The sequence below is a fragment of the Seriola aureovittata genome, chromosome 6 (assembly GCF_021018895.1).
Source record: "Seriola aureovittata isolate HTS-2021-v1 ecotype China chromosome 6, ASM2101889v1, whole genome shotgun sequence".
Lineage (NCBI taxonomy): Eukaryota > Metazoa > Chordata > Actinopteri > Carangiformes > Carangidae > Seriola > Seriola aureovittata.
The window spans coordinates 8,099,444-8,119,676 of NC_079369.1; the positions used below are offsets into that span (position 1 = coordinate 8,099,444).

General features: G+C 40.2%; 1 protein-coding gene and 1 long non-coding RNA gene across 2 annotated transcripts; both read right to left on the reverse strand.

Annotated features, from left to right (window-relative positions):
- Nucleotides 1–1,550: 1,550 nt before the first annotated feature.
- On the reverse strand, nucleotides 1,551–6,609 carry atp5f1d (ATP synthase F1 subunit delta). The gene is made up of 5 exons (XM_056379596.1): nucleotides 6,381–6,609; nucleotides 5,580–5,733; nucleotides 4,735–4,823; nucleotides 1,864–1,993; nucleotides 1,551–1,685 (listed from the first exon to the last, which is right to left on the reverse strand). Exons 1-4 carry the CDS (start codon nucleotides 6,495–6,497, stop codon nucleotides 1,871–1,873), a joined length of 483 nt encoding a protein of 160 aa, XP_056235571.1. The 5' UTR covers nucleotides 6,498–6,609; the 3' UTR covers nucleotides 1,551–1,685; nucleotides 1,864–1,870.
- Nucleotides 6,610–8,498: 1,889 nt separating this feature from the next.
- LOC130170478 (uncharacterized) lies at nucleotides 8,499–12,544 on the reverse strand. The gene is made up of 2 exons (XR_008828001.1): nucleotides 10,191–12,544; nucleotides 8,499–9,175 (listed from the first exon to the last, which is right to left on the reverse strand). It is a non-coding gene; the product is annotated as an uncharacterized LOC130170478 (long non-coding RNA).
- Between the last annotated feature and the right edge of the window lie 7,689 nt (nucleotides 12,545–20,233).

Here is a 20,233-nt window from a genome sequence, read left to right on the forward strand (position 1 = left end):
AAGCTTCATGACTGCACACAAACTGAGAGAACAGAATGTGCACATGGTCATTTTCTGCTATGCCTTTCGACAAGCGATGCATCTGAGTGTGGAGAAGAAAAGAGAATGGAATAAAGCTCAGTTTCAACATTCCCTATAATAAATATGGATTAAAGAAGTGGTGGTTTTGACATGACTGTTTCATCTTGTCTGTCTGAAGTGTTACTCACTCGCATTTCTCCAGGCTCTGAGGCTGACTGATGAGTGAGTATGAGGGTGTATTGTCCACAAATGTGTGTGTGTGTGTATGTGTGCAACGGAGATGAGAAGGTTTTGATCAAACAGACAGACAGATTGGAAAGGAGAACAGAAAGGAGGATGTGCGGGAGGTGTTGAGAAGGTTTTTTTTTTTTTTTTTTTTTATTAATGGAGACTTGCCTAAGTCACAGTCTGCAAGTCTGCACAGCATGTGCTTAATCAGTGGAAAAGAAGATATTTCAACACATTTGACATTTATAAAACACTGTGTAATCTGGATTCACTGATTATAGAGGTGTATCTGTTTTCTGTAATGACAAATATATCAATGTTCCTGTTCTGACAAGAGAGGCCAGCCCTTGATGCAGATGATACTGCTTTAAAACATATAAGCAGTATATAACATATAGCAGCAGTTTCATCATACACATTAGCATAGCTATGAGAGCATTTCTGTGTAAACACTGGTACTTCCACTTGTTAAAAGGTCCTCGAGAGTTTTGACATTCAAAATAAACGGGTTGCGGTTTCTGCTCTGAAATCCTCAAGTCGGCACGTGAATGAGGTCAGCGCCTCCTGCAGCAAGTCTGAACTGAAACCTGTGGTTATGAAACAAGAGAAAGGCCCAGTTTTCCACAGGATGGGCAGTGGAGGACTTTTCCTGGCCTGGTCACACAAACCTGAGGTCATCACTCATGGCAAACAAGCACTGCCAACACAAAATCAAAGCAGTGAGTTTACTGTTACAGTAAAAGTAACTAAGCTCACACCAGATACAGAAGCTGATACACAGCTCTGTAATCCAGAAATTGGATCCCTCTTGTAAGGAGTTACCTCAAAGGAAATCATATCCAGCAGAGGTTGGATAGATAATTAGATAGATACTCTATTTATCCCCTAGGGGAAATTTACGACAGTGAAGTTATGACAAATATTCACAAATTCCTTCCCTGAAACTGTGGTTTGGTATGATGTCAAATAAGACTCTATCTGAAATGCTCTGGTGCCAACTACAGCTATCTGCTGCCCCCAAGTGGCAGAAACACACAACACACTGCAAAAAAAGACCTAAAAAAACCCTGACTTGGAGGTTTTCTTCATTAGTGTTCTTTTCCACACAACATGGCAAGTCTGCTTAATGAAAAGCACTTGATACATGTGAAGATACATGTGACTGCTGTGAGCTGATTCCTTTACAGTAGACTGCAAACAAATTATAAAATCTAGTGGAATCAATAGGACTACATTGACTTTATTAATCATAGCAGCAGAGGGTCAGATTTAAAGAAAACACCACCAATTTAACCAGCAGGTAATTCCAAATAAATTTATTTTTAATTTCATCCACTGTACAAAGAAGCATGGAATCTTCTGGACACTGACGTGACTGAGCTGGAAACATAGATGGACCATTGATTTCCATCAAAAAAAAAAACAGAAAAGGTTACCTGGAGGAGGGAAAAAAGTAACTCAGTTTGATACACACAAAACATAATGCTGAATGTTCAATGTTTCCACTTTCCATAATAACAACTATAAACAGTTCTGAATCATTATTCTGAGTTGGATTAAACACATTAACAGGACTGGTAATCTGATCATGGTGATGAAGCTGAAGTGTCGTACCACAGGTCTACTCCAGAGCCTTGACGATGGCCTCATTGGCCTCTATGCTGATCTGAACTTCTGCCCTCGCTGCCTCATCAGATGTGCCAGCCAGTTCAGACTGGGCCTTCTCCAGGTTGGCCTTGGCAGCCTAGACATAGACAGAAAAGTATAATGTATATCAAGGAGGAACATTATCATCTGTTACCCAACAATAAAACAAAGTCTCTAAACAGGTTCGCCATCCTGTTTCTCAGAAAAATCACATAACCTCTCACTGTCCAAGAAGAAATTGACTCAAAAAGAAAAGAGAAGGGGAAAAAAACCTAACCAACTCCAATCATCCAAAAAAAATCCTGAGGCTAACTGAAATGTAAAAGTCAAAAGTGGGTAGAAAGATGAGCAGAGAAAATCCTCTCTGCCTCTTTGCTCTGAAAGCTCTATTTGTCACAGTAGCGATTAGAATCGAGAAATGCCAAACATAGCTGGAAGTTAAAGGTCTCCCAGCAGGGATTTGACACATCTGCTATAACTCAACAGTGACTGACCTTTCCCTCCTTATTAACAGCGTGGGCCCATGTGCATTGTTACTGCAGAGTGGAAGACGACAAGTGGGGGAAAAAAAAAATTACTCATTTACTGCGATGAAGTCAACTTGACAGTGACACTGGCACTGCCCAAGGTCAAAGACAGACACCTCCATGGCAAGTGCATAATAACGCAGCCCGGCATTAACAAGACTGACATTTAAACATGGACTCCACGTTGAGGTCCAACTGCAACTCTGATCAGATGGATGATCATCAGCTGGGAGGTGCTTATCAGCACAGCAGATCAAAATGAAAGAGGATGAAATCTAGTGTGGGTTTAAAGTATAGTCTCTGCTGTCAAAGACCATGTCCCTGCTGGGAGACAAACCAGGGTGAACAATCGGTAATTATGCATGCCTCAACAAATTGGATATGGACACCCATCACACAAATCTCATTAAAACATCAAAGATCCATAAAGAATTGACTAACCCACACTAGACTGACATTTTGAAGATATAATTTGTCAACACTGAGTCGGCCATACTAGATGGTCAAGAGCGCAAAGTAAAAGATTACAGCTCCAATAACTTCACATGTTCAGATTTCAGAAACAACAAAAAGATGAAAAAAAATCTGACCTTAGTTGTGTGTAAAAACTTTTGAGATACATTTATGACAAAAATGTACTTCACATGAACTTTGAAGACGAGATACTTACTTTAACCTTTTTAACTGATAGTGAATGACATCAGGTTTGATACACACACACACACAATCATAATAACATCAATAGGAGAAATTCATCTTTGCTTGCCCGTCTCCACAGTCAACAGTCAAAACTGTGGAACTACAGAACTGTTCAGGTTTTCACACACTCAAGTGACACCTGAGGTACAAAGATAATTGCTGCATGGTCTCGAGAAGCAAAATGTAAAACTGTAATACCAATCCAGTCTGTTTTTAAATAAACAGAGATGACAAAAACAATCAGCTTCTGATTGTACGTAACGTCTACAATTGCTATAATATGAATGCAAAGGACCAAAGGAAATTAACTGTTAGAGGATTTCATGAGCAATTCAATATCTAAAACCGATTTTACAAATGACATTCTGTTGACAACTGACCAACGAGTCAACTTACAGAAGATTCAAACTATTACTTGATAATAAATACATGAATAATATTTATTTAAATATTTTAATAAATTCTAGTTTTCTTAATTTTTTACATTTTAGAGATTTTTCTTATAGGAGGATCCCTTATGTTGCAATTCTGAATCTTAGTCCTCAAGGTCAAAGTGTTTGTGCAGGGTTCATTAGATGCCCCAAATACTGACCTTGAGCATTTATAACTCATTAAAATATTTACTATAAAAGATCATTAAAAACCATTACATATTTTATGATAAAAAGATAAATACCACTATTAGTTGGCTAAATCATTACAGCAAATATAGGATTAGTCGATGCAATTAAAGGATAACCTGTAGGATATAACACAATCTGATCAATTAACCCTGCATTGTGAAAAAATATCTGGGGAGTGTGTCAGCATAATAAAAAAAAGAGTTTATAAATTTTGAACTGCATCATATTTTACAGGTGTTCATATTGTTGTACCTGCCCCTACTTTTCTGCACCAACTTTAAAGTATCTGGAGTTTTTTTGTTGTTGTTGCTGTGACGTTTACATGTTATTTCAGTTCCTTTCAATCCAAGGTGAAACTTGTTCGTCTCATGCTCTCCTGTCTCTAAAAACTCAGAAGAGCGTTTTGAATGGCACTTTAAGGACATTAATCTTTTTTCATGTTAAGCCTTTCATTGTCTGCCTTTTTTTTTTTCTTTTTTTTTTTTTAACAGAGAGAACTAGTTTTAGCCTCTTTAACCTCTTGTGGATAAAAGTAGACTACACAAATAAAATTCAGTATTGCAAATAGGTTGATTAGTAATATGGATAAAATCTCACAGTAAATGGAATTTTACAGAGCAACTACAAAGTATAGATTTATCTTGATACAGTAAATATCAAGAAACTAAGTTGAGAAAATGCATATACACTAAAAATGACAGGTACATCTGTTTTTGGCTAATATTGCAAAAAAAAGAAAAGAAAAAAAAGACAAATTAAGGATTTCATTACATTGATCCAACAATCCTGTGAATCAAGTATCGGCAAGTCCTGCAGTTCTGCTGACGGATTTGCAAAATTGCATTTGAGTAATGAAAGGAATAACAATTCACTGTTTCGTAAAATTTCCAACAAAATCTCATGGTATATACACACTCATGCTAGCCAGTATTAGTACAGATGCAGTTCTAGTATGTATACGAGTGACATGAAGAAACTGTTATACTCACTGCAACGTCCAGCTGGTCCAAGGGAACAGCCTCCTCAGCCAGCAGTTGCACTGAAGAATCAGCATTGACTGTTACTGACCCACTGCTCACTGCGTAGACACACACATAAACAGTGTTACTAACTTCACTGGCTTTTGAAACCAATGATGCGTGTGTTGTAGTCAAGCAGATGTCCTGCCCCACTCTCAAGCTAGCTTCTGTTCCAGTGCATTTTCGCACTGAGGATTTCTTTCATCTATGTGAACAGCCGAAACATGACATCTGGGTATTCTAAGCTAAATAGTGTAGGGATCTACCATTGTATTTGATAGCCAAAATGAATGACCTGCAGATGCTAAAAAAGATAAATATTAATTTTGTTATCAACAGCTTCCAAATATAGGTGGACAGCAGAGCTAACATGGCAGCAAATACCGACAGAAAACTCCAGGTATCATGCTTGTTATTTAAACAAATGTGAGGGGTACCTCAAAAGAAGGTGAGGAAGCTGGGCACAAACTTCTTTAGATTTAGATTGACACCACTGATATATGAATTGTCTAAGCAGATACTGAATTAAATACTATGATGTAGGAGCCAGATTAAACCAAGAAGGTTCCAATTCTATAATAATCCCCTTATGGTAGTGTTAATACACAGTGATCTTATATTTTTCTTTGCTTTTCATAATGTGTAACAAATTATTACAAGCTATTAGTAGCCTACACAAGATGCCACTGGTACATGTCATAAGAATGTATGCTTACAAGTCATCATTAATTTAATCAGCAGGAAATGGACCTCAAGCCCCTTTAGGGAAGGCTTGTCCACAGTCACTCACTTGTTTTTGTAAAACACAATCTTACCAAAGTATTTGGCAGAGGAGCCATCGTCACTGAAGACTGTGACAACTCCTGGCCGGAGGACCTGCAGGGTGGGTACGTGGGCAGGGAGGATACCGAATGCACCAGTAAGTGTGGGCACATCAACCTGCTTCACACTGGCCTCTTTGAAAAACACCTGGAGAATGGAGATGCATTCACTGACATAAGAACAGCCCTGAAACAGTTCAACATTAACAAATGGTGACTGGTCAAAGATGCAGCTGGCCAAATTTTTAAGAGTAGACAGAGCATAGAGTCATCAATATGATACAACCACTAGACTGAATTTACTGAAACCCGCAAGTGAGACGAGAATCACTGTCATGAGTCTCAAGGTTAGAGATCTTTACACTAAACTCACGCTTGTTTAGTAACGGTTTCACGGATACACACGTGTGGAAAGATATTGTATCTGCAGATATTTACTTAAGATTACTAAACTTAAACACAAAACTGGTTTAATGGTACAGTTTCGCAAGTACACACTGACCCATTGCCGGTCAAAGACAGTGAATGACACCTAGGTTGGTTATCGTTACCTAGCTAAGCTAACCCCCTTTACCGCAAACTCTGACTACGTCAAAACTGCATGCGTACATTAACTATAATAATATGTGTAGTAATGATAGCAATGCCATGCATTAGTACAAAACCTCTAAATGACCCCGGAGGCAGTGTTTACTGCAAACTGTGACGGTGCATGTCAACGAGAAGAAATAAGTTAGCCGAGTGGCTAGCTGGGCCCGAGAAGCCTCGCAAGTAACGTTAACATTAGCTAGCTACCTGTGACGGGGAGGCGAAAGTGAAGGACATCTGCGGTGCACCGGAGGCGGCCTCGGCGTAGGAGCGAGAGTGCTTCAGGACGGGGAGAGCACGGCGGAGAAATCTTGCTGCCATCATGTCAGAAAATCAGTTTTAATTCAAGTACAAGTGAATGACAGAGAATCCCCAAGCCCTTGCGTGAAGGCAGTCGGTGTGCGCTTGGTAGGACAAGGACGTTGGTAACCTACCCATAAGGCTTTACGGAGACGCAAAGGATGCAGGGTAGTGTAGTCTTCGGAACACAAGTTGCCTAGACGTGCAGTCATGGATCCATCTAAGCGTGCAATCAACACCGTAGCTTGTATAACATACCGTATCATTTGTCGCCAGTGGTGGACAATAACGAAGTAAATTTACTTAAGTACTGCACTTAAGTACAGTTTTTGAGTATCTGTACTTTACTTGAGTATTATTTTTGGGGAACACTTTTACTTTCACTCCGCTACATTTGAGGGACAAATATTGTACTTTTTACTCCACTATATTTATATTGATGCTCTCGTTACTCGCTACTTTTGAGCTTACGTCAACTGATGATTTTTTTATTTTTTTTTCTGAGAAAATAAACTGTTTCTGCTGATTTGCGCATGTTTTGTCTTAGTCGTATTGCTGTACCTGTACTACGTCATGCTCAGTGGCGGCTGCTGGTCTTATAATGAGGGGAAGCTCATTTTCGGCCTACATCATGAAATGTGTCCGTTTATTTTTATGTAAATTCGCAGAGTGACAGAAGAGTCGCCAAACACAACGCTAGTCGTTTTTAACATAGACAAAGTCGCTGAGGATCAGTAACGTCTCCAGATCAACTCCGAACAACGGAATGAAAAACTGAAAAAATGCTCCGGTGGATGCTTATACTTCAAGATCGCTGATTCGCTCATTTCGCTGTCAATCAAAAAGGGACTCAGCCTCAGACAGATCATCCAATCATCATGCAGAAGCCAAGCGTCTGGGCCAGCCCACTGTCCCATAGACCCCCAGAGACGCTGAGCGTCCGATGGGCGGGACAAAGCCCACCATTTATCCAATGACCGTCTAGTTTCGCTGCAGTGGAACAACCCACTCTATGCTTCCCCATTGAAGTCAGTAGACTCTCGGCGTCTACACTGTATAAAGCACTGTAGCGCTGCGGGGATGAATCAGAAGGAAGTCGTGTCGGTTACCTGTGATAAGTAGCTGATTCTGAACAAAAGATGAACGTGTTCTAGCGCATATTTAGTCAATGAAATGTACACACAACAGTACATATTTGACCAATTATTTTGTTGACATTTTAGGGGAAGCTGAGCCTCCCTTGCAGCCTTAGAACAATCGCCACTGGCTGATAGAGTAGTTAGGCCACAAACCAAATCGTCCTTCTTCTAGCCACAGCTGCCATTGCAGTTCTCAGATGTCCCATCATTACGTCATGATGACCACACAAACTTTGCTGAAGCCACATTGTAAGAAGCATTAAATATATTGTAGTTTACTTGCTCTTGTAAAATGGTTATCATGTAGGCCTACTTATAATAAAAATACATCAAATAAAACCTTATATGAACAAACACATACATCTGCACGTTACATTGAGTACAGCTGCAGTTCCACTCTGTCATACAGTCTGAGGTCAAACATGCTGAATTAAATGGTATGTGGTGCCCTCATCTGTCCAACTCTCAGCACCGCACCTTAGATTTAATCAAACTGTAATAAATGAAGGGAACAACCTACTGAAAGGCTGACTGACTGTAGAACCTCCACTATGGAGCGTGTCTGGTATGAATTTTAACAGTAGCAACACATGCGGTATTGTAATCACACATTACGTTGATGGAAGTTTTTCCTGAATTTTTAATTGATGAAGAAACTATTTCTATGTTGGCTTTAACCAACAACAAAAATAATAGAAATGTTTAAATGTTGCTGTCCTTGAACACTGACAATAAAGGATCTAGAGATAAAATATTAGAGTTTGTACTTTTCTAGTGTGGCCTATGTACTTAACAATTCTAATAACACTGAAAACACTAATTCATCAATGTGTCCTGTTAGATTCATCATGAGGCATATGGTCAATTTGGAAAAACATACCCGGTACAAGTTAATCACAGTAGGTTTATTTATTGAAAACCTGATCAATGACAATAATAAGTTATGAATAAAACTAATGTACATGAGCTGTACAACACTGACAACCGCTTCAAAATCTTAACTGTCAATTTTCAGTTAACACTAAACAGTGTGTAAAGCTAATACATACACCTATGAGGAAACAGCATCACATCTATGAAGAGTCTGGTTTTGCTCCAGGTTGCACTTCTGGTCAGTCAGTTCTAGCTGTTAGATACTCAACAACGTTTTGATGTTAAACTGGTAAATACTTTCACCTGTCAAGGTGGTGACTGTGCTAGAGTTGATCCACCACTTAATTCCAATTTAATAATTATAGCTTCTGTTCTTAAAATTTGTATTACTATCATCTATCAACAACAGTAGAAATGAAGTAAGAGGCAAGAAACTGAACCTGTGAACACTGAGGACAGAGAATAACACACAAAATAAATGTCTAAACGGCTGGTTTGTCCTCTCACAAGAGGAAGATGAACTGGAATTGGTTTTCTTGGCATCATCATCATCATCATCATCATCATCATCATCACCACCAACACCACCACAGCCCATTTCAGAACTAAGGAAGTACATGCAGTCTCCTTTGTCCATACATGAGCTCCTCCTTCTGTTGCCAGTGGTCATTCAGTTTTCAGTGTGGACACCTTTGAATGACAGTAAAAGACAAATACTTAAGTTCAGACATGGTAAATCAAAGTTAATCACACACATATATCAGCTGTCAGGACAGTCTGCTTTAGTTCAGGACTGTTGTGTATGAATTTACAGTATTAAATGACAAACCCCTACAAGATAATGTTTTTCTATACATTGTGTATTTTTCTCAATACAATACGATACCAGTGAGATCAGGAGACGGAAAATACGTTAATGAAATAAACCTGAATGTTTTGCTGCATGTAGGAAAATTCTACCAGCGACTTATTTTTTTCTAAGAACATGATGCTGAATTAAATGTTAAACTATATTTCTCCTTGTCCTGCAAAAGTTTGCATGTTTGGGACCAGCTACGGTTAGCATAACAAACACGAAGTTACCAGCTAGCTAGCCAGCTAGCTAGGTTAGCAAAGTACATCCGTAATTCACATTAACTCTAATATATATTTGGATGTTAACTGTCTCCCGTTGTCCGATCAAAACACGTAGGAAAAAAACGCTCTAGCTTTTCGGGAGCTTCATACACGTTAAAACTGTAGGTGTTACACACTGAATGCAGACACTAGTGATGCAGGTGCAAGAGGATTTTATTTTTACTCAGAAATGCTGCAACTGCAACCAAACAGAAAGACAGTCTGTGAATTTTCAATCAGGCTGCTCTAACTGTGACTGTCTTTGATAAGACTGAGCGGACTTCCTTTAACCAATAAACATTGTAAATACAAGAATGAATACTAATACTATAATAAAGCCTGTTTTCTTCGTTAACTGATGCTTATGGCTAGTACAGACTGAAACCAGCATTATACATCAACTTATATACCAATAATATTACAAGGTCAAGTCAAACATTACTATACGGCCATAAAACTAGCGTGCCGCCATGCTAACATCGCAGTTGAAGCTAGTTTTAGCTGCCTTTCCTTGTACCGCTTAATACACATATAAAACATAAATGTAACAAACAAACGCGAATACCCTTAACATCAATACTTATCTCACCTGCAACCAAACAGAAAAACAGTCTGTGAATTTTCAATCACGCTGCTGTAGCTATGACTGTCTTTGATATGACTGAGCGGACTTCCTCTACCGAAGGTTTACAGCGTCAGTCATTCAGATTACAAGGCTGCTACCGCCACCTATTGGTGACAAGTAGTATAACTAAGCAAATTTCAACTGAAATAACTGATTTTAAGGCCTAATATCTCATTAATTAGATGATTATTTTCAGATGGACAACCGGAACACTGAGCGAGAGGTGTGAATTTAGCCAATGACACTGTAATGAGTTTTAATATTGACTGACTGAATATTTCATTAGAAACGTTAGCGTTTATTGAATGGGTGTATATTGGAGCCAGAGTTTTGGAGCCCGCCTCTAGTGGCCATCAGTGGTATTGCATGTAAAGTCACTTCCGCATTGGCTTCACTTCTCAGCCCCGCAGCCTACGACCATTTTTATTTACAGTATATGGTGTCACCTCAGCACGTGCTGAGTCCCCCACCGACAAGCTATTTAACCGAGAGTCTCGTGGACTCACGGCCATCGGTGGGGGCCATGAGCACTTCAAACACACATCCGTTGGTGGACCGATTGTCACGTAACAAGTCACGAGAATGGCCCTTGGAATTTTGGTCATTATTTGCTCATGATGACGACACGGATTTCGCTGAACCGAGGTTGTATATAGGACCTCAAACTGGTTATTTATTTGTAGCTGGAGAGCGCAGCTACCGGCATATGGATGGGTGGAAGTCCGCCGGGGGCACCCCGTCCTCCTCCACCGGCCTTCGGGCCTTGGGGACCGGTGGAGGACGAAGGGAACACCCGCCTAGCCAGCCAGATCAGCCGAATCACCACTTAGATAGATGGGGTGGCAGGGTAGATAGGATAGATAGGGGGGTAGATAGGATAGATAGGGCTGATAGAGGGGTAGATAGGATAGATAGGGCTGATAGAGTAGATAGGATAGATAGGGCTGATAGAGTAGATAGGAATGATAGGGTAGTTAGAGGGGTAGATAGGGCCGATAGAGTAGTTAAGGTAGATAGGCCACAAACCAAATCATCCTTCTTCTAGCCACAGCTGCCATTGCAGTTCTCAGGTGTCCCATCATTACGTCATGATGACCACACAAACTTTGCTGAAGCCACATTGTAAGAAGCATTAAATATATTGTAGTTTACTTGCTCTTGTAATATGGTTATCATGTAGGCCTACTTATAATAAAAATACATCAAATAAAACCTTATATGAACAAACACATACATCTGCACGTTACATTGAGTACAGCTGCAGTTCCACTCTGTCATACAGTCTGAGGTCAAACATGCTGAATTAAATGGTATGTGGTGCCCTCATCTGTCCAACTCTCAGCACCGCACCTTAGATTTAATCAAACTGTAATAAATGAAGGGAACAACCTACTGAAAGGCTGACTGACTGTAGAACCTCCACTATGGAGCGTGTCTGGTATGAATTTTAACAGTAGCAACACATGCGGTATTGTAATCACACATTACGTTGATGGAAGTTTTTCCTGAATTTTTAATTGATGAAGAAACTATTTCTATGTTGGCTTTAACCAACAACAAAAATAATAGAAATGTTTAAATGTTGCTGTCCTTGAACACTGACAATAAAGGATCTAGAGATAAAATATTAGAGTTTGTACTTTTCTAGTGTGGCCTATGTACTTAACAATTCTAATAACACTGAAAACACTAATTCATCAATGTGTCCTGTTAGATTCATCATGAGGCATATGGTCAATTTGGAAAAACATACCCGGTACAAGTTAATCACAGTAGGTTTATTTATTGAAAACCTGATCAATGACAATAATAAGTTATGAATAAAACTAATGTACATGAGCTGTACAACACTGACAACCGCTTCAAAATCTTAACTGTCAATTTTCAGTTAACACTAAACAGTGTGTAAAGCTAATACATACACCTATGAGGAAACAGCATCACATCTATGAAGAGTCTGGTTTTGCTCCAGGTTGCACTTCTGGTCAGTCAGTTCTAGCTGTTAGATACTCAACAACGTTTTGATGTTAAACTGGTAAATACTTTCACCTGTCAAGGTGGTGAGTGTGCTAGAGTTGATCCACCACTTAATTCCAAATTAATAATTATAGCTTCTGTTCTTAAAATTTGTATTACTATCATCTATCAACAACAGTAGAAATGAAGTAAGAGGCAAGAAACTGAACCGTGAACACTGAGGACAGAGAATAACACACAAAATAAATGTCTAAACGGCTGGTTTGTCCTCTCACAAGAGGAAGATGAACTGGAATTGGTTTTCTTGGCATCATCACCACCAACACCAACACCACCACAGCCCATTTCAGAACTAAGGAAGTACATGCAGTCTCCTTTGTCCATACATGAGCTCCTCCTTCTGTTGCCAGTGGTCATTCAGTTTTCAGTGTGGACACCTTTGAATGACAGTAAAAGACAAATACTTAAGTTCAGACATGGTAAATCAAAGTTAATCACACACATATATCAGCTGTCAGGACAGTCTGCTTTAGTTCAGGACTGTTGTGTTTGAATTTACAGTATTAAATGACAAACCCCTACAAGATAATGTTCTTCTATACATTGTGTATTGTTCTCAATACAATACGATACCAGTGAGATCAGGAGACGGAAAATACGTTAATGAAATGAACCTGAATGTTTTGCTGCATGTAGGAAAATTCTACCAGCGAATTATTTTTTTCTAAGAACATGATGCTGAATTAAATGTTAAACTATATTTCTCCTTGTCCTGCAAAAGTTTGCATGTTTGGGACCAGCTACGGTTAGCATAACAAACACGAAGTTATCAGCTAGCTAGGTTAGCAAAGTACATCCGTAATTCACATTAACTCTAATATATATTTGGATGTTAACTGTCTCCCGTTATCCGATCAAAACACGTAGGAAAAAAACGCTCTAGCTTTTCGGGAGCTTCATACACGTTAAAACTGTAGGTGTTACACACTGAATGCAGACACTATTGATCCAGGTGCAAGAGGATTTTATTTTTACTCAGAAATGCTGCAACTGCAACCAAACAGAAAGACAGTCTGTGAATTTTCAATCAGGCTGCTCTAACTGTGACTGTCTTTGATAAGACTGAGCTGACTTCCTTTAACCAATAAACATTGTAAATACAAGAATGAATACTAATACTATAATAAAGCCTGTTTTCTTCGTTAACTGATGCTTATGGCTAGTACAGACTGAAACCAGCATTATACATCAACTTATATACCAATAATATTACAGTCAAGTCAAACATTACTATACGGCCATAAAACTAGCGTGCCGCCATGCTAACATCGCGGTTGGAGCTAGTTTTAGCTGCCTTTCCTTGTACCGCTTAATACACATATAAAACATAAATGTAACAAACAAACGCGAATACCCTTAACATCAATACTTATCGCACTACTTGTGTACTTATCTCACCTGCAACCAAACAGAAAAACAGTCTGTGAAATTTCAATCACGCTGCTGTAACTATGACTGTCTTTGATATGACTGAGCGGACTTCCTCTAACGAAGGTTTACAGCGTTAGTCATTCAGATTACAAGGCTGCTACCGCCACCTATTGGTGACAAGTAGTATAACTAAGCAAATTTCAACTGAAATAACTGATTTTAAGGCCTAATATCTCATTAATTAGATGATTATTTTCAGATGGACAACCGGAACACTGAGCGAGAGGTGTGAATTTAGCCAATGACACTGTAATGAGTTTTAATATTGACTGACTGAATATTTCATTAGAAACGTTAGCGTTTATTGAATGGGTGTATATTGGAGCCAGAGTTTTGGAGCCCGCCCCTAGTGGCCATCAGTGGTATTGCATGTAAAGTCACTTCCGCATTGGCTTCACTTCTCAGCCCCGCAGCCTACGACCATTTTTATTTACAGTATATGGTGTCACCTCAGCACGTGCTGAGTCCCCCACCGACAAGCTATTTAACCGAGAGTCTCGTGGACTCACGGCCATCGGTGGGGGCCATGAGCACTTCAAACACACATCCGTTGGTGGACCGATTGTCACGTAACAAGTCACGAGAATGGCCCTTGGAATTTTGGTCATTATTTGCTCATGATGACGACACGGATTTCGCTGAACCGAGGTTGTATATAGGACCTCAAACTGGTTATTTATTTGTAGCTGGAGAGCGCAGCTACCGGCATATGGATGGGTGGAAGTCCGCCGGGGGCACCCCGTCCTCCTCCACCGGCCTTCGGGCCTTGGGGACCGGTGGAGGACGAAGGGAACACCCGCCTAGCCAGCCAGATCAGCCGAATCACCACTTAGATAGATGGGGTGGCAGGGTAGATAGGATAGATAGGGGGGTAGATAGGATAGATAGGATAGATAGGGGGGTAGATAGGATAGATAGGATAGATAGGGGGGTAGATAGGATAGATAGGGCTGATAGAGTAGATAGGATAGATAGGGCTGATAGAGTAGATAGGAAGGGTAGATAGGATAGATAGGGCTGATAGAGTAGATAGGAGGGGTAGATAGGATAGATAGGGCTGATAGGGTAGTTAGAGGGGTAGATAGGGCTGATAGAGTAGATAGGGTAGATAGGCCACAAACCAAATCATCCTTCTTCTAGCCACAGCTGCCATTGCAGTTCTCAGGTGTCCCATCATTACGTCATGATGACCACACAAACTTTGCTGAAGCCACATTGTAAGAAGCATTAAATATATTGTAGTTTACTTGCTCTTGTAATATGGTTATCATGTAGGCCTACTTATAATAAAAATACATCAAATAAAACCTTATATGAACAAACACATACATTTGCACGTTACATTGAGTACAGCTGCAGTTCCACTCTGTCATACAGTCTGAGGTCAAACATGCTGAATTAAATGGTATGTGGTGCCCTCATCTGTCCAACTCTCAGCACCGCACCTTAGATTTAATCAAACTGTAATAAATGAAGGGAACAACATACTGAAAGGCTGACTGACTGTAGAACCTCCACTATGGAGCGTGTCTGGTATGAATTTTAACAGTAGCAACACATGCGGTATTGTAATCACACATTACGTTGATGGAAGTTTTTCCTGAATTTTTAATTGATGAAGAAACTATTTCTATGTTGGCTTTAACCAACAACAAAAATAATAGAAATGTTTAAATGTTGCTGTCCTTGAACACTGACAATAAAGGATCTAGAGATAAAATATTAGAGTTTGTACTTTTCTAGTGTGGCCTATGTACTTAACAATTCTAATAACACTGAAAACACTAATTCATCAATGTGTCCTGTTAGATTCATCATGAGGCATATGGTCAATTTGGAAAAACATACCCGGTACAAGTTAATCACAGTAGGTTTATTTATTGAAAACCTGATCAATGACAATAATAAGTTATGAATAAAACTAATGTACATGAGCTGTACAACACTGACAACCGCTTCAAAATCTTAACTGTCAATTTTCAGTTAACACTAAACAGTGTGTAAAGCTAATACATACACCTATGAGGAAACAGCATCACATCTATGAAGAGTCTGGTTTTGCTCCAGGTTGCACTTCTGGTCAGTCAGTTCTAGCTGTTAGATACTCAACAACGTTTTGATGTTAAACTGGTAAATACTTTCACCTGTCAAGGTGGTGAGTGTGCTAGAGTTGATCCACCACTTAATTCCAAATTAATAATTATAGCTTCTGTTCTTAAAATTTGTATTACTATCATCTATCAACAACAGTAGAAATGAAGTAAGAGGCAAGAAACTGAACCTGTGAACACTGAGGACAGAGAATAACACACAAAATAAATGTCTAAACGGCTGGTTTGTCCTCTCACAAGAGGAAGATGAACTGGAATTGGTTTTCTTGGCATCATCATCATCATCATCATCACCACCAACACCACCACAGCCCATTTCAGAACTAAGGAAGTACATGCAGTCTCCTTTGTCCATACATGAGCTCCTCCTTCTGTTGCCAGTGGTCATTCAGTTTTCAGTGTGGACACCTTTGAATGACAGTAAAAGACAAATACTTAAGTTCAGACATGGTAAATCAAAGTTAATCACACACATATATCAGCTGTCAGGACAGTCTGCTTTAGTTCAGGACTGTTGTGTTTGAATTTACAGTAATAAATGACAAACCCCTACAAGATAATGTTCTTCTATACATTGTGTATTGTTCTCAATACAATACGATACCAGTGAGATCAGGAGACGGAAAATACGTTAATGAAATGAACCTGAATGTTTTGCTGCATGTAGGAAAATTCTACCAGCGACTTATTTTTTTCTAAGAACATGATGCTGAATTAAATGTTAAACTATATTTCTCCTTGTCCTGCAAAAGTTTGCATGTTTGGGACCAGCTACGGTTAGCATAACAAACACGAAGTTATCAGCTAGCTAGGTTAGCAAAGTACATCCGTAATTCACATTAACTCTAATATATATTTGGATGTTAACTGTCTCCCGTTGTCCGATCAAAACACGTAGGAAAAAAACGCTCTAGCTTTTCGGGAGCTTCATACACGTTAAAACTGTAGGTGTTACACACTGAATGCAGATGTTACACACTGAATGCCCACGCTGGTGATCCAGGTGTAAGAGGATTTTATTTTTATTATCAGAAATGCTGCAACCAAACAGAAAACAAAAGACAGTGTGAGTTCTCACATACGCTCCTGTAACTGTCTCTGATATGACTGAGCGGACTTCCGTAACCAACGGTTTTACAGCGTCAATCATTTATATTACCGTACATGTCGGCTAGCGTGCCGCCATGCTAACTTCGCGGTTGAAGCTAGTTTTAGCTGCCCTTCCTTGTACCGCTTAATACACATGTAGAACATAACTGTAACAAACAAACGTCAATACCTTTAACATCAATACTTATCTCACCTGCAACCAAACAGAAAACAAAAGACAGTGTGAGTTCTCACATACGCTCCTGTAACTGTCTCTGATATGACTGAGCGGACTTCCGTAACCAACGGTTTTACAGCGTCAGTCATTCATATTACCAGGCCGCTACCGCCACCTATTGGTGAGAAGTATTATAACTAATAAGTCAACTTCAACAGAAATCAGATGAGTTTTCTCCTATTTACACAAGTATTAAAAATAATAATTATAATCACAAAAATAATGGTGGGGGCCAGGTTACTAACATAAACTAATCTAAACACAATTCTGGAAACAATTTGAACTCATGAAATGCCCAGGGTGCCACACCCTCCCCTACTTAATAAAAAAAAAATAAAATAAAAAAAAAATAAAAAAAAAATAAAATAAAAAAAATTGTTGTTACTCCATTAACCCAATACTGTACAACTAGTGTCTATTCTTGAATAATAATCATGGTTGCACCCTATTGGCACTTACCTGTCCAATAAAAGCATACTTAGGTTAAACACATTTAAAACCATAGAAGTTAGCACTGCTCAGTTGATACATCAGAGCAAATCATATGGAGAGTAACCATTATTTTCCCATCAAGATTAGTAAACAACTTCATCTCACTGTGATGAATTCTACTGTAACTAGACTCAATACTCGGCCGACACTTCACTTTAGTCTGTTACCACTCTTCCATTGTTTACATATGAAGACACCATAACATGTATTTGTCACTATATTAATTTCAATCTGTGACACTACAGTCTTTACTGTTAAGATCTGTTAAGATGAGTAATATTCTGTCCATCCTTTTTTTCAGCGTTTTCCTTGCAATGTTCTCTTTTTTTTTTTTTTTTTATATCTTAGTCTCTTTAAACTGTATCAGTTTACCATAGTCTCCAGCCCCTTGTTTGCATCCATGAGCACCCAGGGGCGCCACAGTCTCTGGAAGCAAGGTGCTGTTTTGCCCATCTCTATGCAGCCCATACCAGCTTGTCTGACAGTAGGTTGTCCCAGCGTATCATACGTCAGCATCCTTGGCTGCCGCCGCTCTCTCTGAGGATGAGTGTGGACTGTCAGAGGTGATGACCACTGTTCTATGTCAGAGTCTCTGTTCCCTTGGTGTTGGTGTTCTTCTTCATCAGATGTGTGTTCTTTGTGTTGCTCCTGTTGGTCGTGATGATCCTGTGTGATCTGCAGCTCAAGCTCCGCCTCCTCTACATCCGGCTCACTCCCTCTTTCTTGAAGTTCTCCCACCTGTTGTTTCCAGGCCTCAACGCCAGGAGTTGGAGCAGTAACTCTGCCATCATTGTTGTGTTGCTGTGGCAACCTCCACACAAGTTCCCCCTCCTCCTCACTTTCCACATCTGTGCCCTGTTGTTGTAGCTGTTGCTGATCTTCCCCCTTATTTTGTCTCCGACGTTTCTTGCTTTTTTCTCGCCCCTTCCTCTCCGGCTTTTCCACAGGTAAGCTGTCACATGGAAGCAACAGGTTTCTGTGTACTGTGCGGCTTTTGTCCCCTCTCTCAGGTTTGATCTCATACACCGGCATGTCAGGGCTCTTTTGACTCACCACCACGTACACTGTATCCTCCCAGTGTGAACGGAGCTTGCCAGGCCCTCCTCTTTCTCTGAGATTGCGGAGCAGGACTCTGTTGCCAGGATGCAGTTGGGCTCCGTAGGTCTTGTGGTCATAATATCGTTTGCCTCGCGAAGCCTCTTTCTGAGCTGCTGCTGATGCAATCTCATAGGCCTCTTTCATTTGTGATTGCCATTTTGCCACATACTCTGTGTAGCTTACTTGCTGCTCTTTTGATGGTAAGTTGAACAAGATATCTACAGGGAGTCGAGGAGAGCGGCCGAACAGCAAATAGTAAGGAGAAAACCCCGTAGCCTCACTCCGAGTGCAATTGTAAGCATGCACTATTTTTGCCAGAGAGCTTTTCCAGTCTGCTTTTTCATCGTCGGTCAGTGTTCTCAACATGGACAGGAGAGTTCTATTAAAACGCTCCACTTGACCATTTCCCTGTGGGTGATATGGGGTAGTATGGGAGCCACGCATACCACAGATCTTTTGCAGCTGGGAAAACATCTGATTCTCGAATTCTCTGCCCATGTCATGATGGATTCTTGCAGGAAAGCCGAAGTTCACGGCGAAGTGATTGAAGACTTTTTCCACCACTGTTTTTGCAGACTTGTTTTTTGTCGCATATGCTTGTGCGAAACGTGTAAAGTGGTCCATCACCACCAGGATGTATTCATAACCATGCTTGCAGGTCTCTAGATGTAAAAAGTCTATGGAGACCAGCTCGAAGGGGTAAGTAGTGGTGATGGAGGTCAGTGGGGCTCTCGTTACCTTGCTTGGCCGTTTCCTCTTCAAGCATTCACAGGCATGCATCACGAAATGCTCCACATCACTTTGCATTCGGGGCCAGTAGAATCTGTCTCTTATTAGTCCCAGAGTTCTTTCTGCCCCCAAATGTCCCATTTCTTTATGGAGTTCTCTGAATACAGTGTCTCTGTGTTCTTTAGGGAGGAAAAGCTGATCTCTCCCATTAGCTCTCCTGTAGAGGACTCCATCATCATTTACATACAGTCTGCTCCACTGTCTCAACAGGATTCTGACCTCAGGTGGTTCTACTTTCAGGGCGCGACCTTTTGGCAGGTAGTCATTGGCTTTATGTTGTATGAAGCGGCCAATCACAGGATCTTGCTCCTGACTCGCTCTGATGTCATCTTGAGAAAGAGACTTCCCAGCAGACAGTGGTGTGGTGTCTTGCACTAAACTGATGGCAATCTGGCTGACTACAGTGGTCTCAGGAAAGGTGCTCTTTCTCTGTAGCACTGCGCTCTCCACAGCAGCTCCGATAACATCCTGCTCTACCTCCACGGTGCACTGGGCCATGTACTGGTTAATGTCGAGGGGTAGCCGAGACAGTCCATCAGCATCAGCATTCCTCCGGCCTGGTCGGTATCTGATTGTGAAGTTAAAGTCGGCCAGTTCACCCACCCAGCGGTGGCCTGTTGCGTTCAGTTTTGCTGTTGTGAGGACATATGTTAGGGGATTATTGTCTGTGTAGACAACAAAATGTGGTGCATAATAGAGATAGTCTCGGAAGCGTTCACAAA

Bases quoted from the DNA above. Each gene is read 5' to 3' on its own strand.
- atp5f1d (XM_056379596.1), bottom strand. From the start codon at position 6,497: ATGATGGCAGCAAGATTTCTCCGCCGTGCTCTCCCCGTCCTGAAGCAC. The intron at 5,734-6,380 runs GTAGCTAGCTAA...TCCATTCTCCAG, and splicing joins CTTTCGCCTCCCCGTCACAG to GTGTTTTTCAAAGAGGCCAG. The intron at 4,824-5,579 runs GTAAGATTGTGT...GTGTCTACGCAG, and splicing joins CTCCTCTGCCAAATACTTTG to TGAGCAGTGGGTCAGTAACA.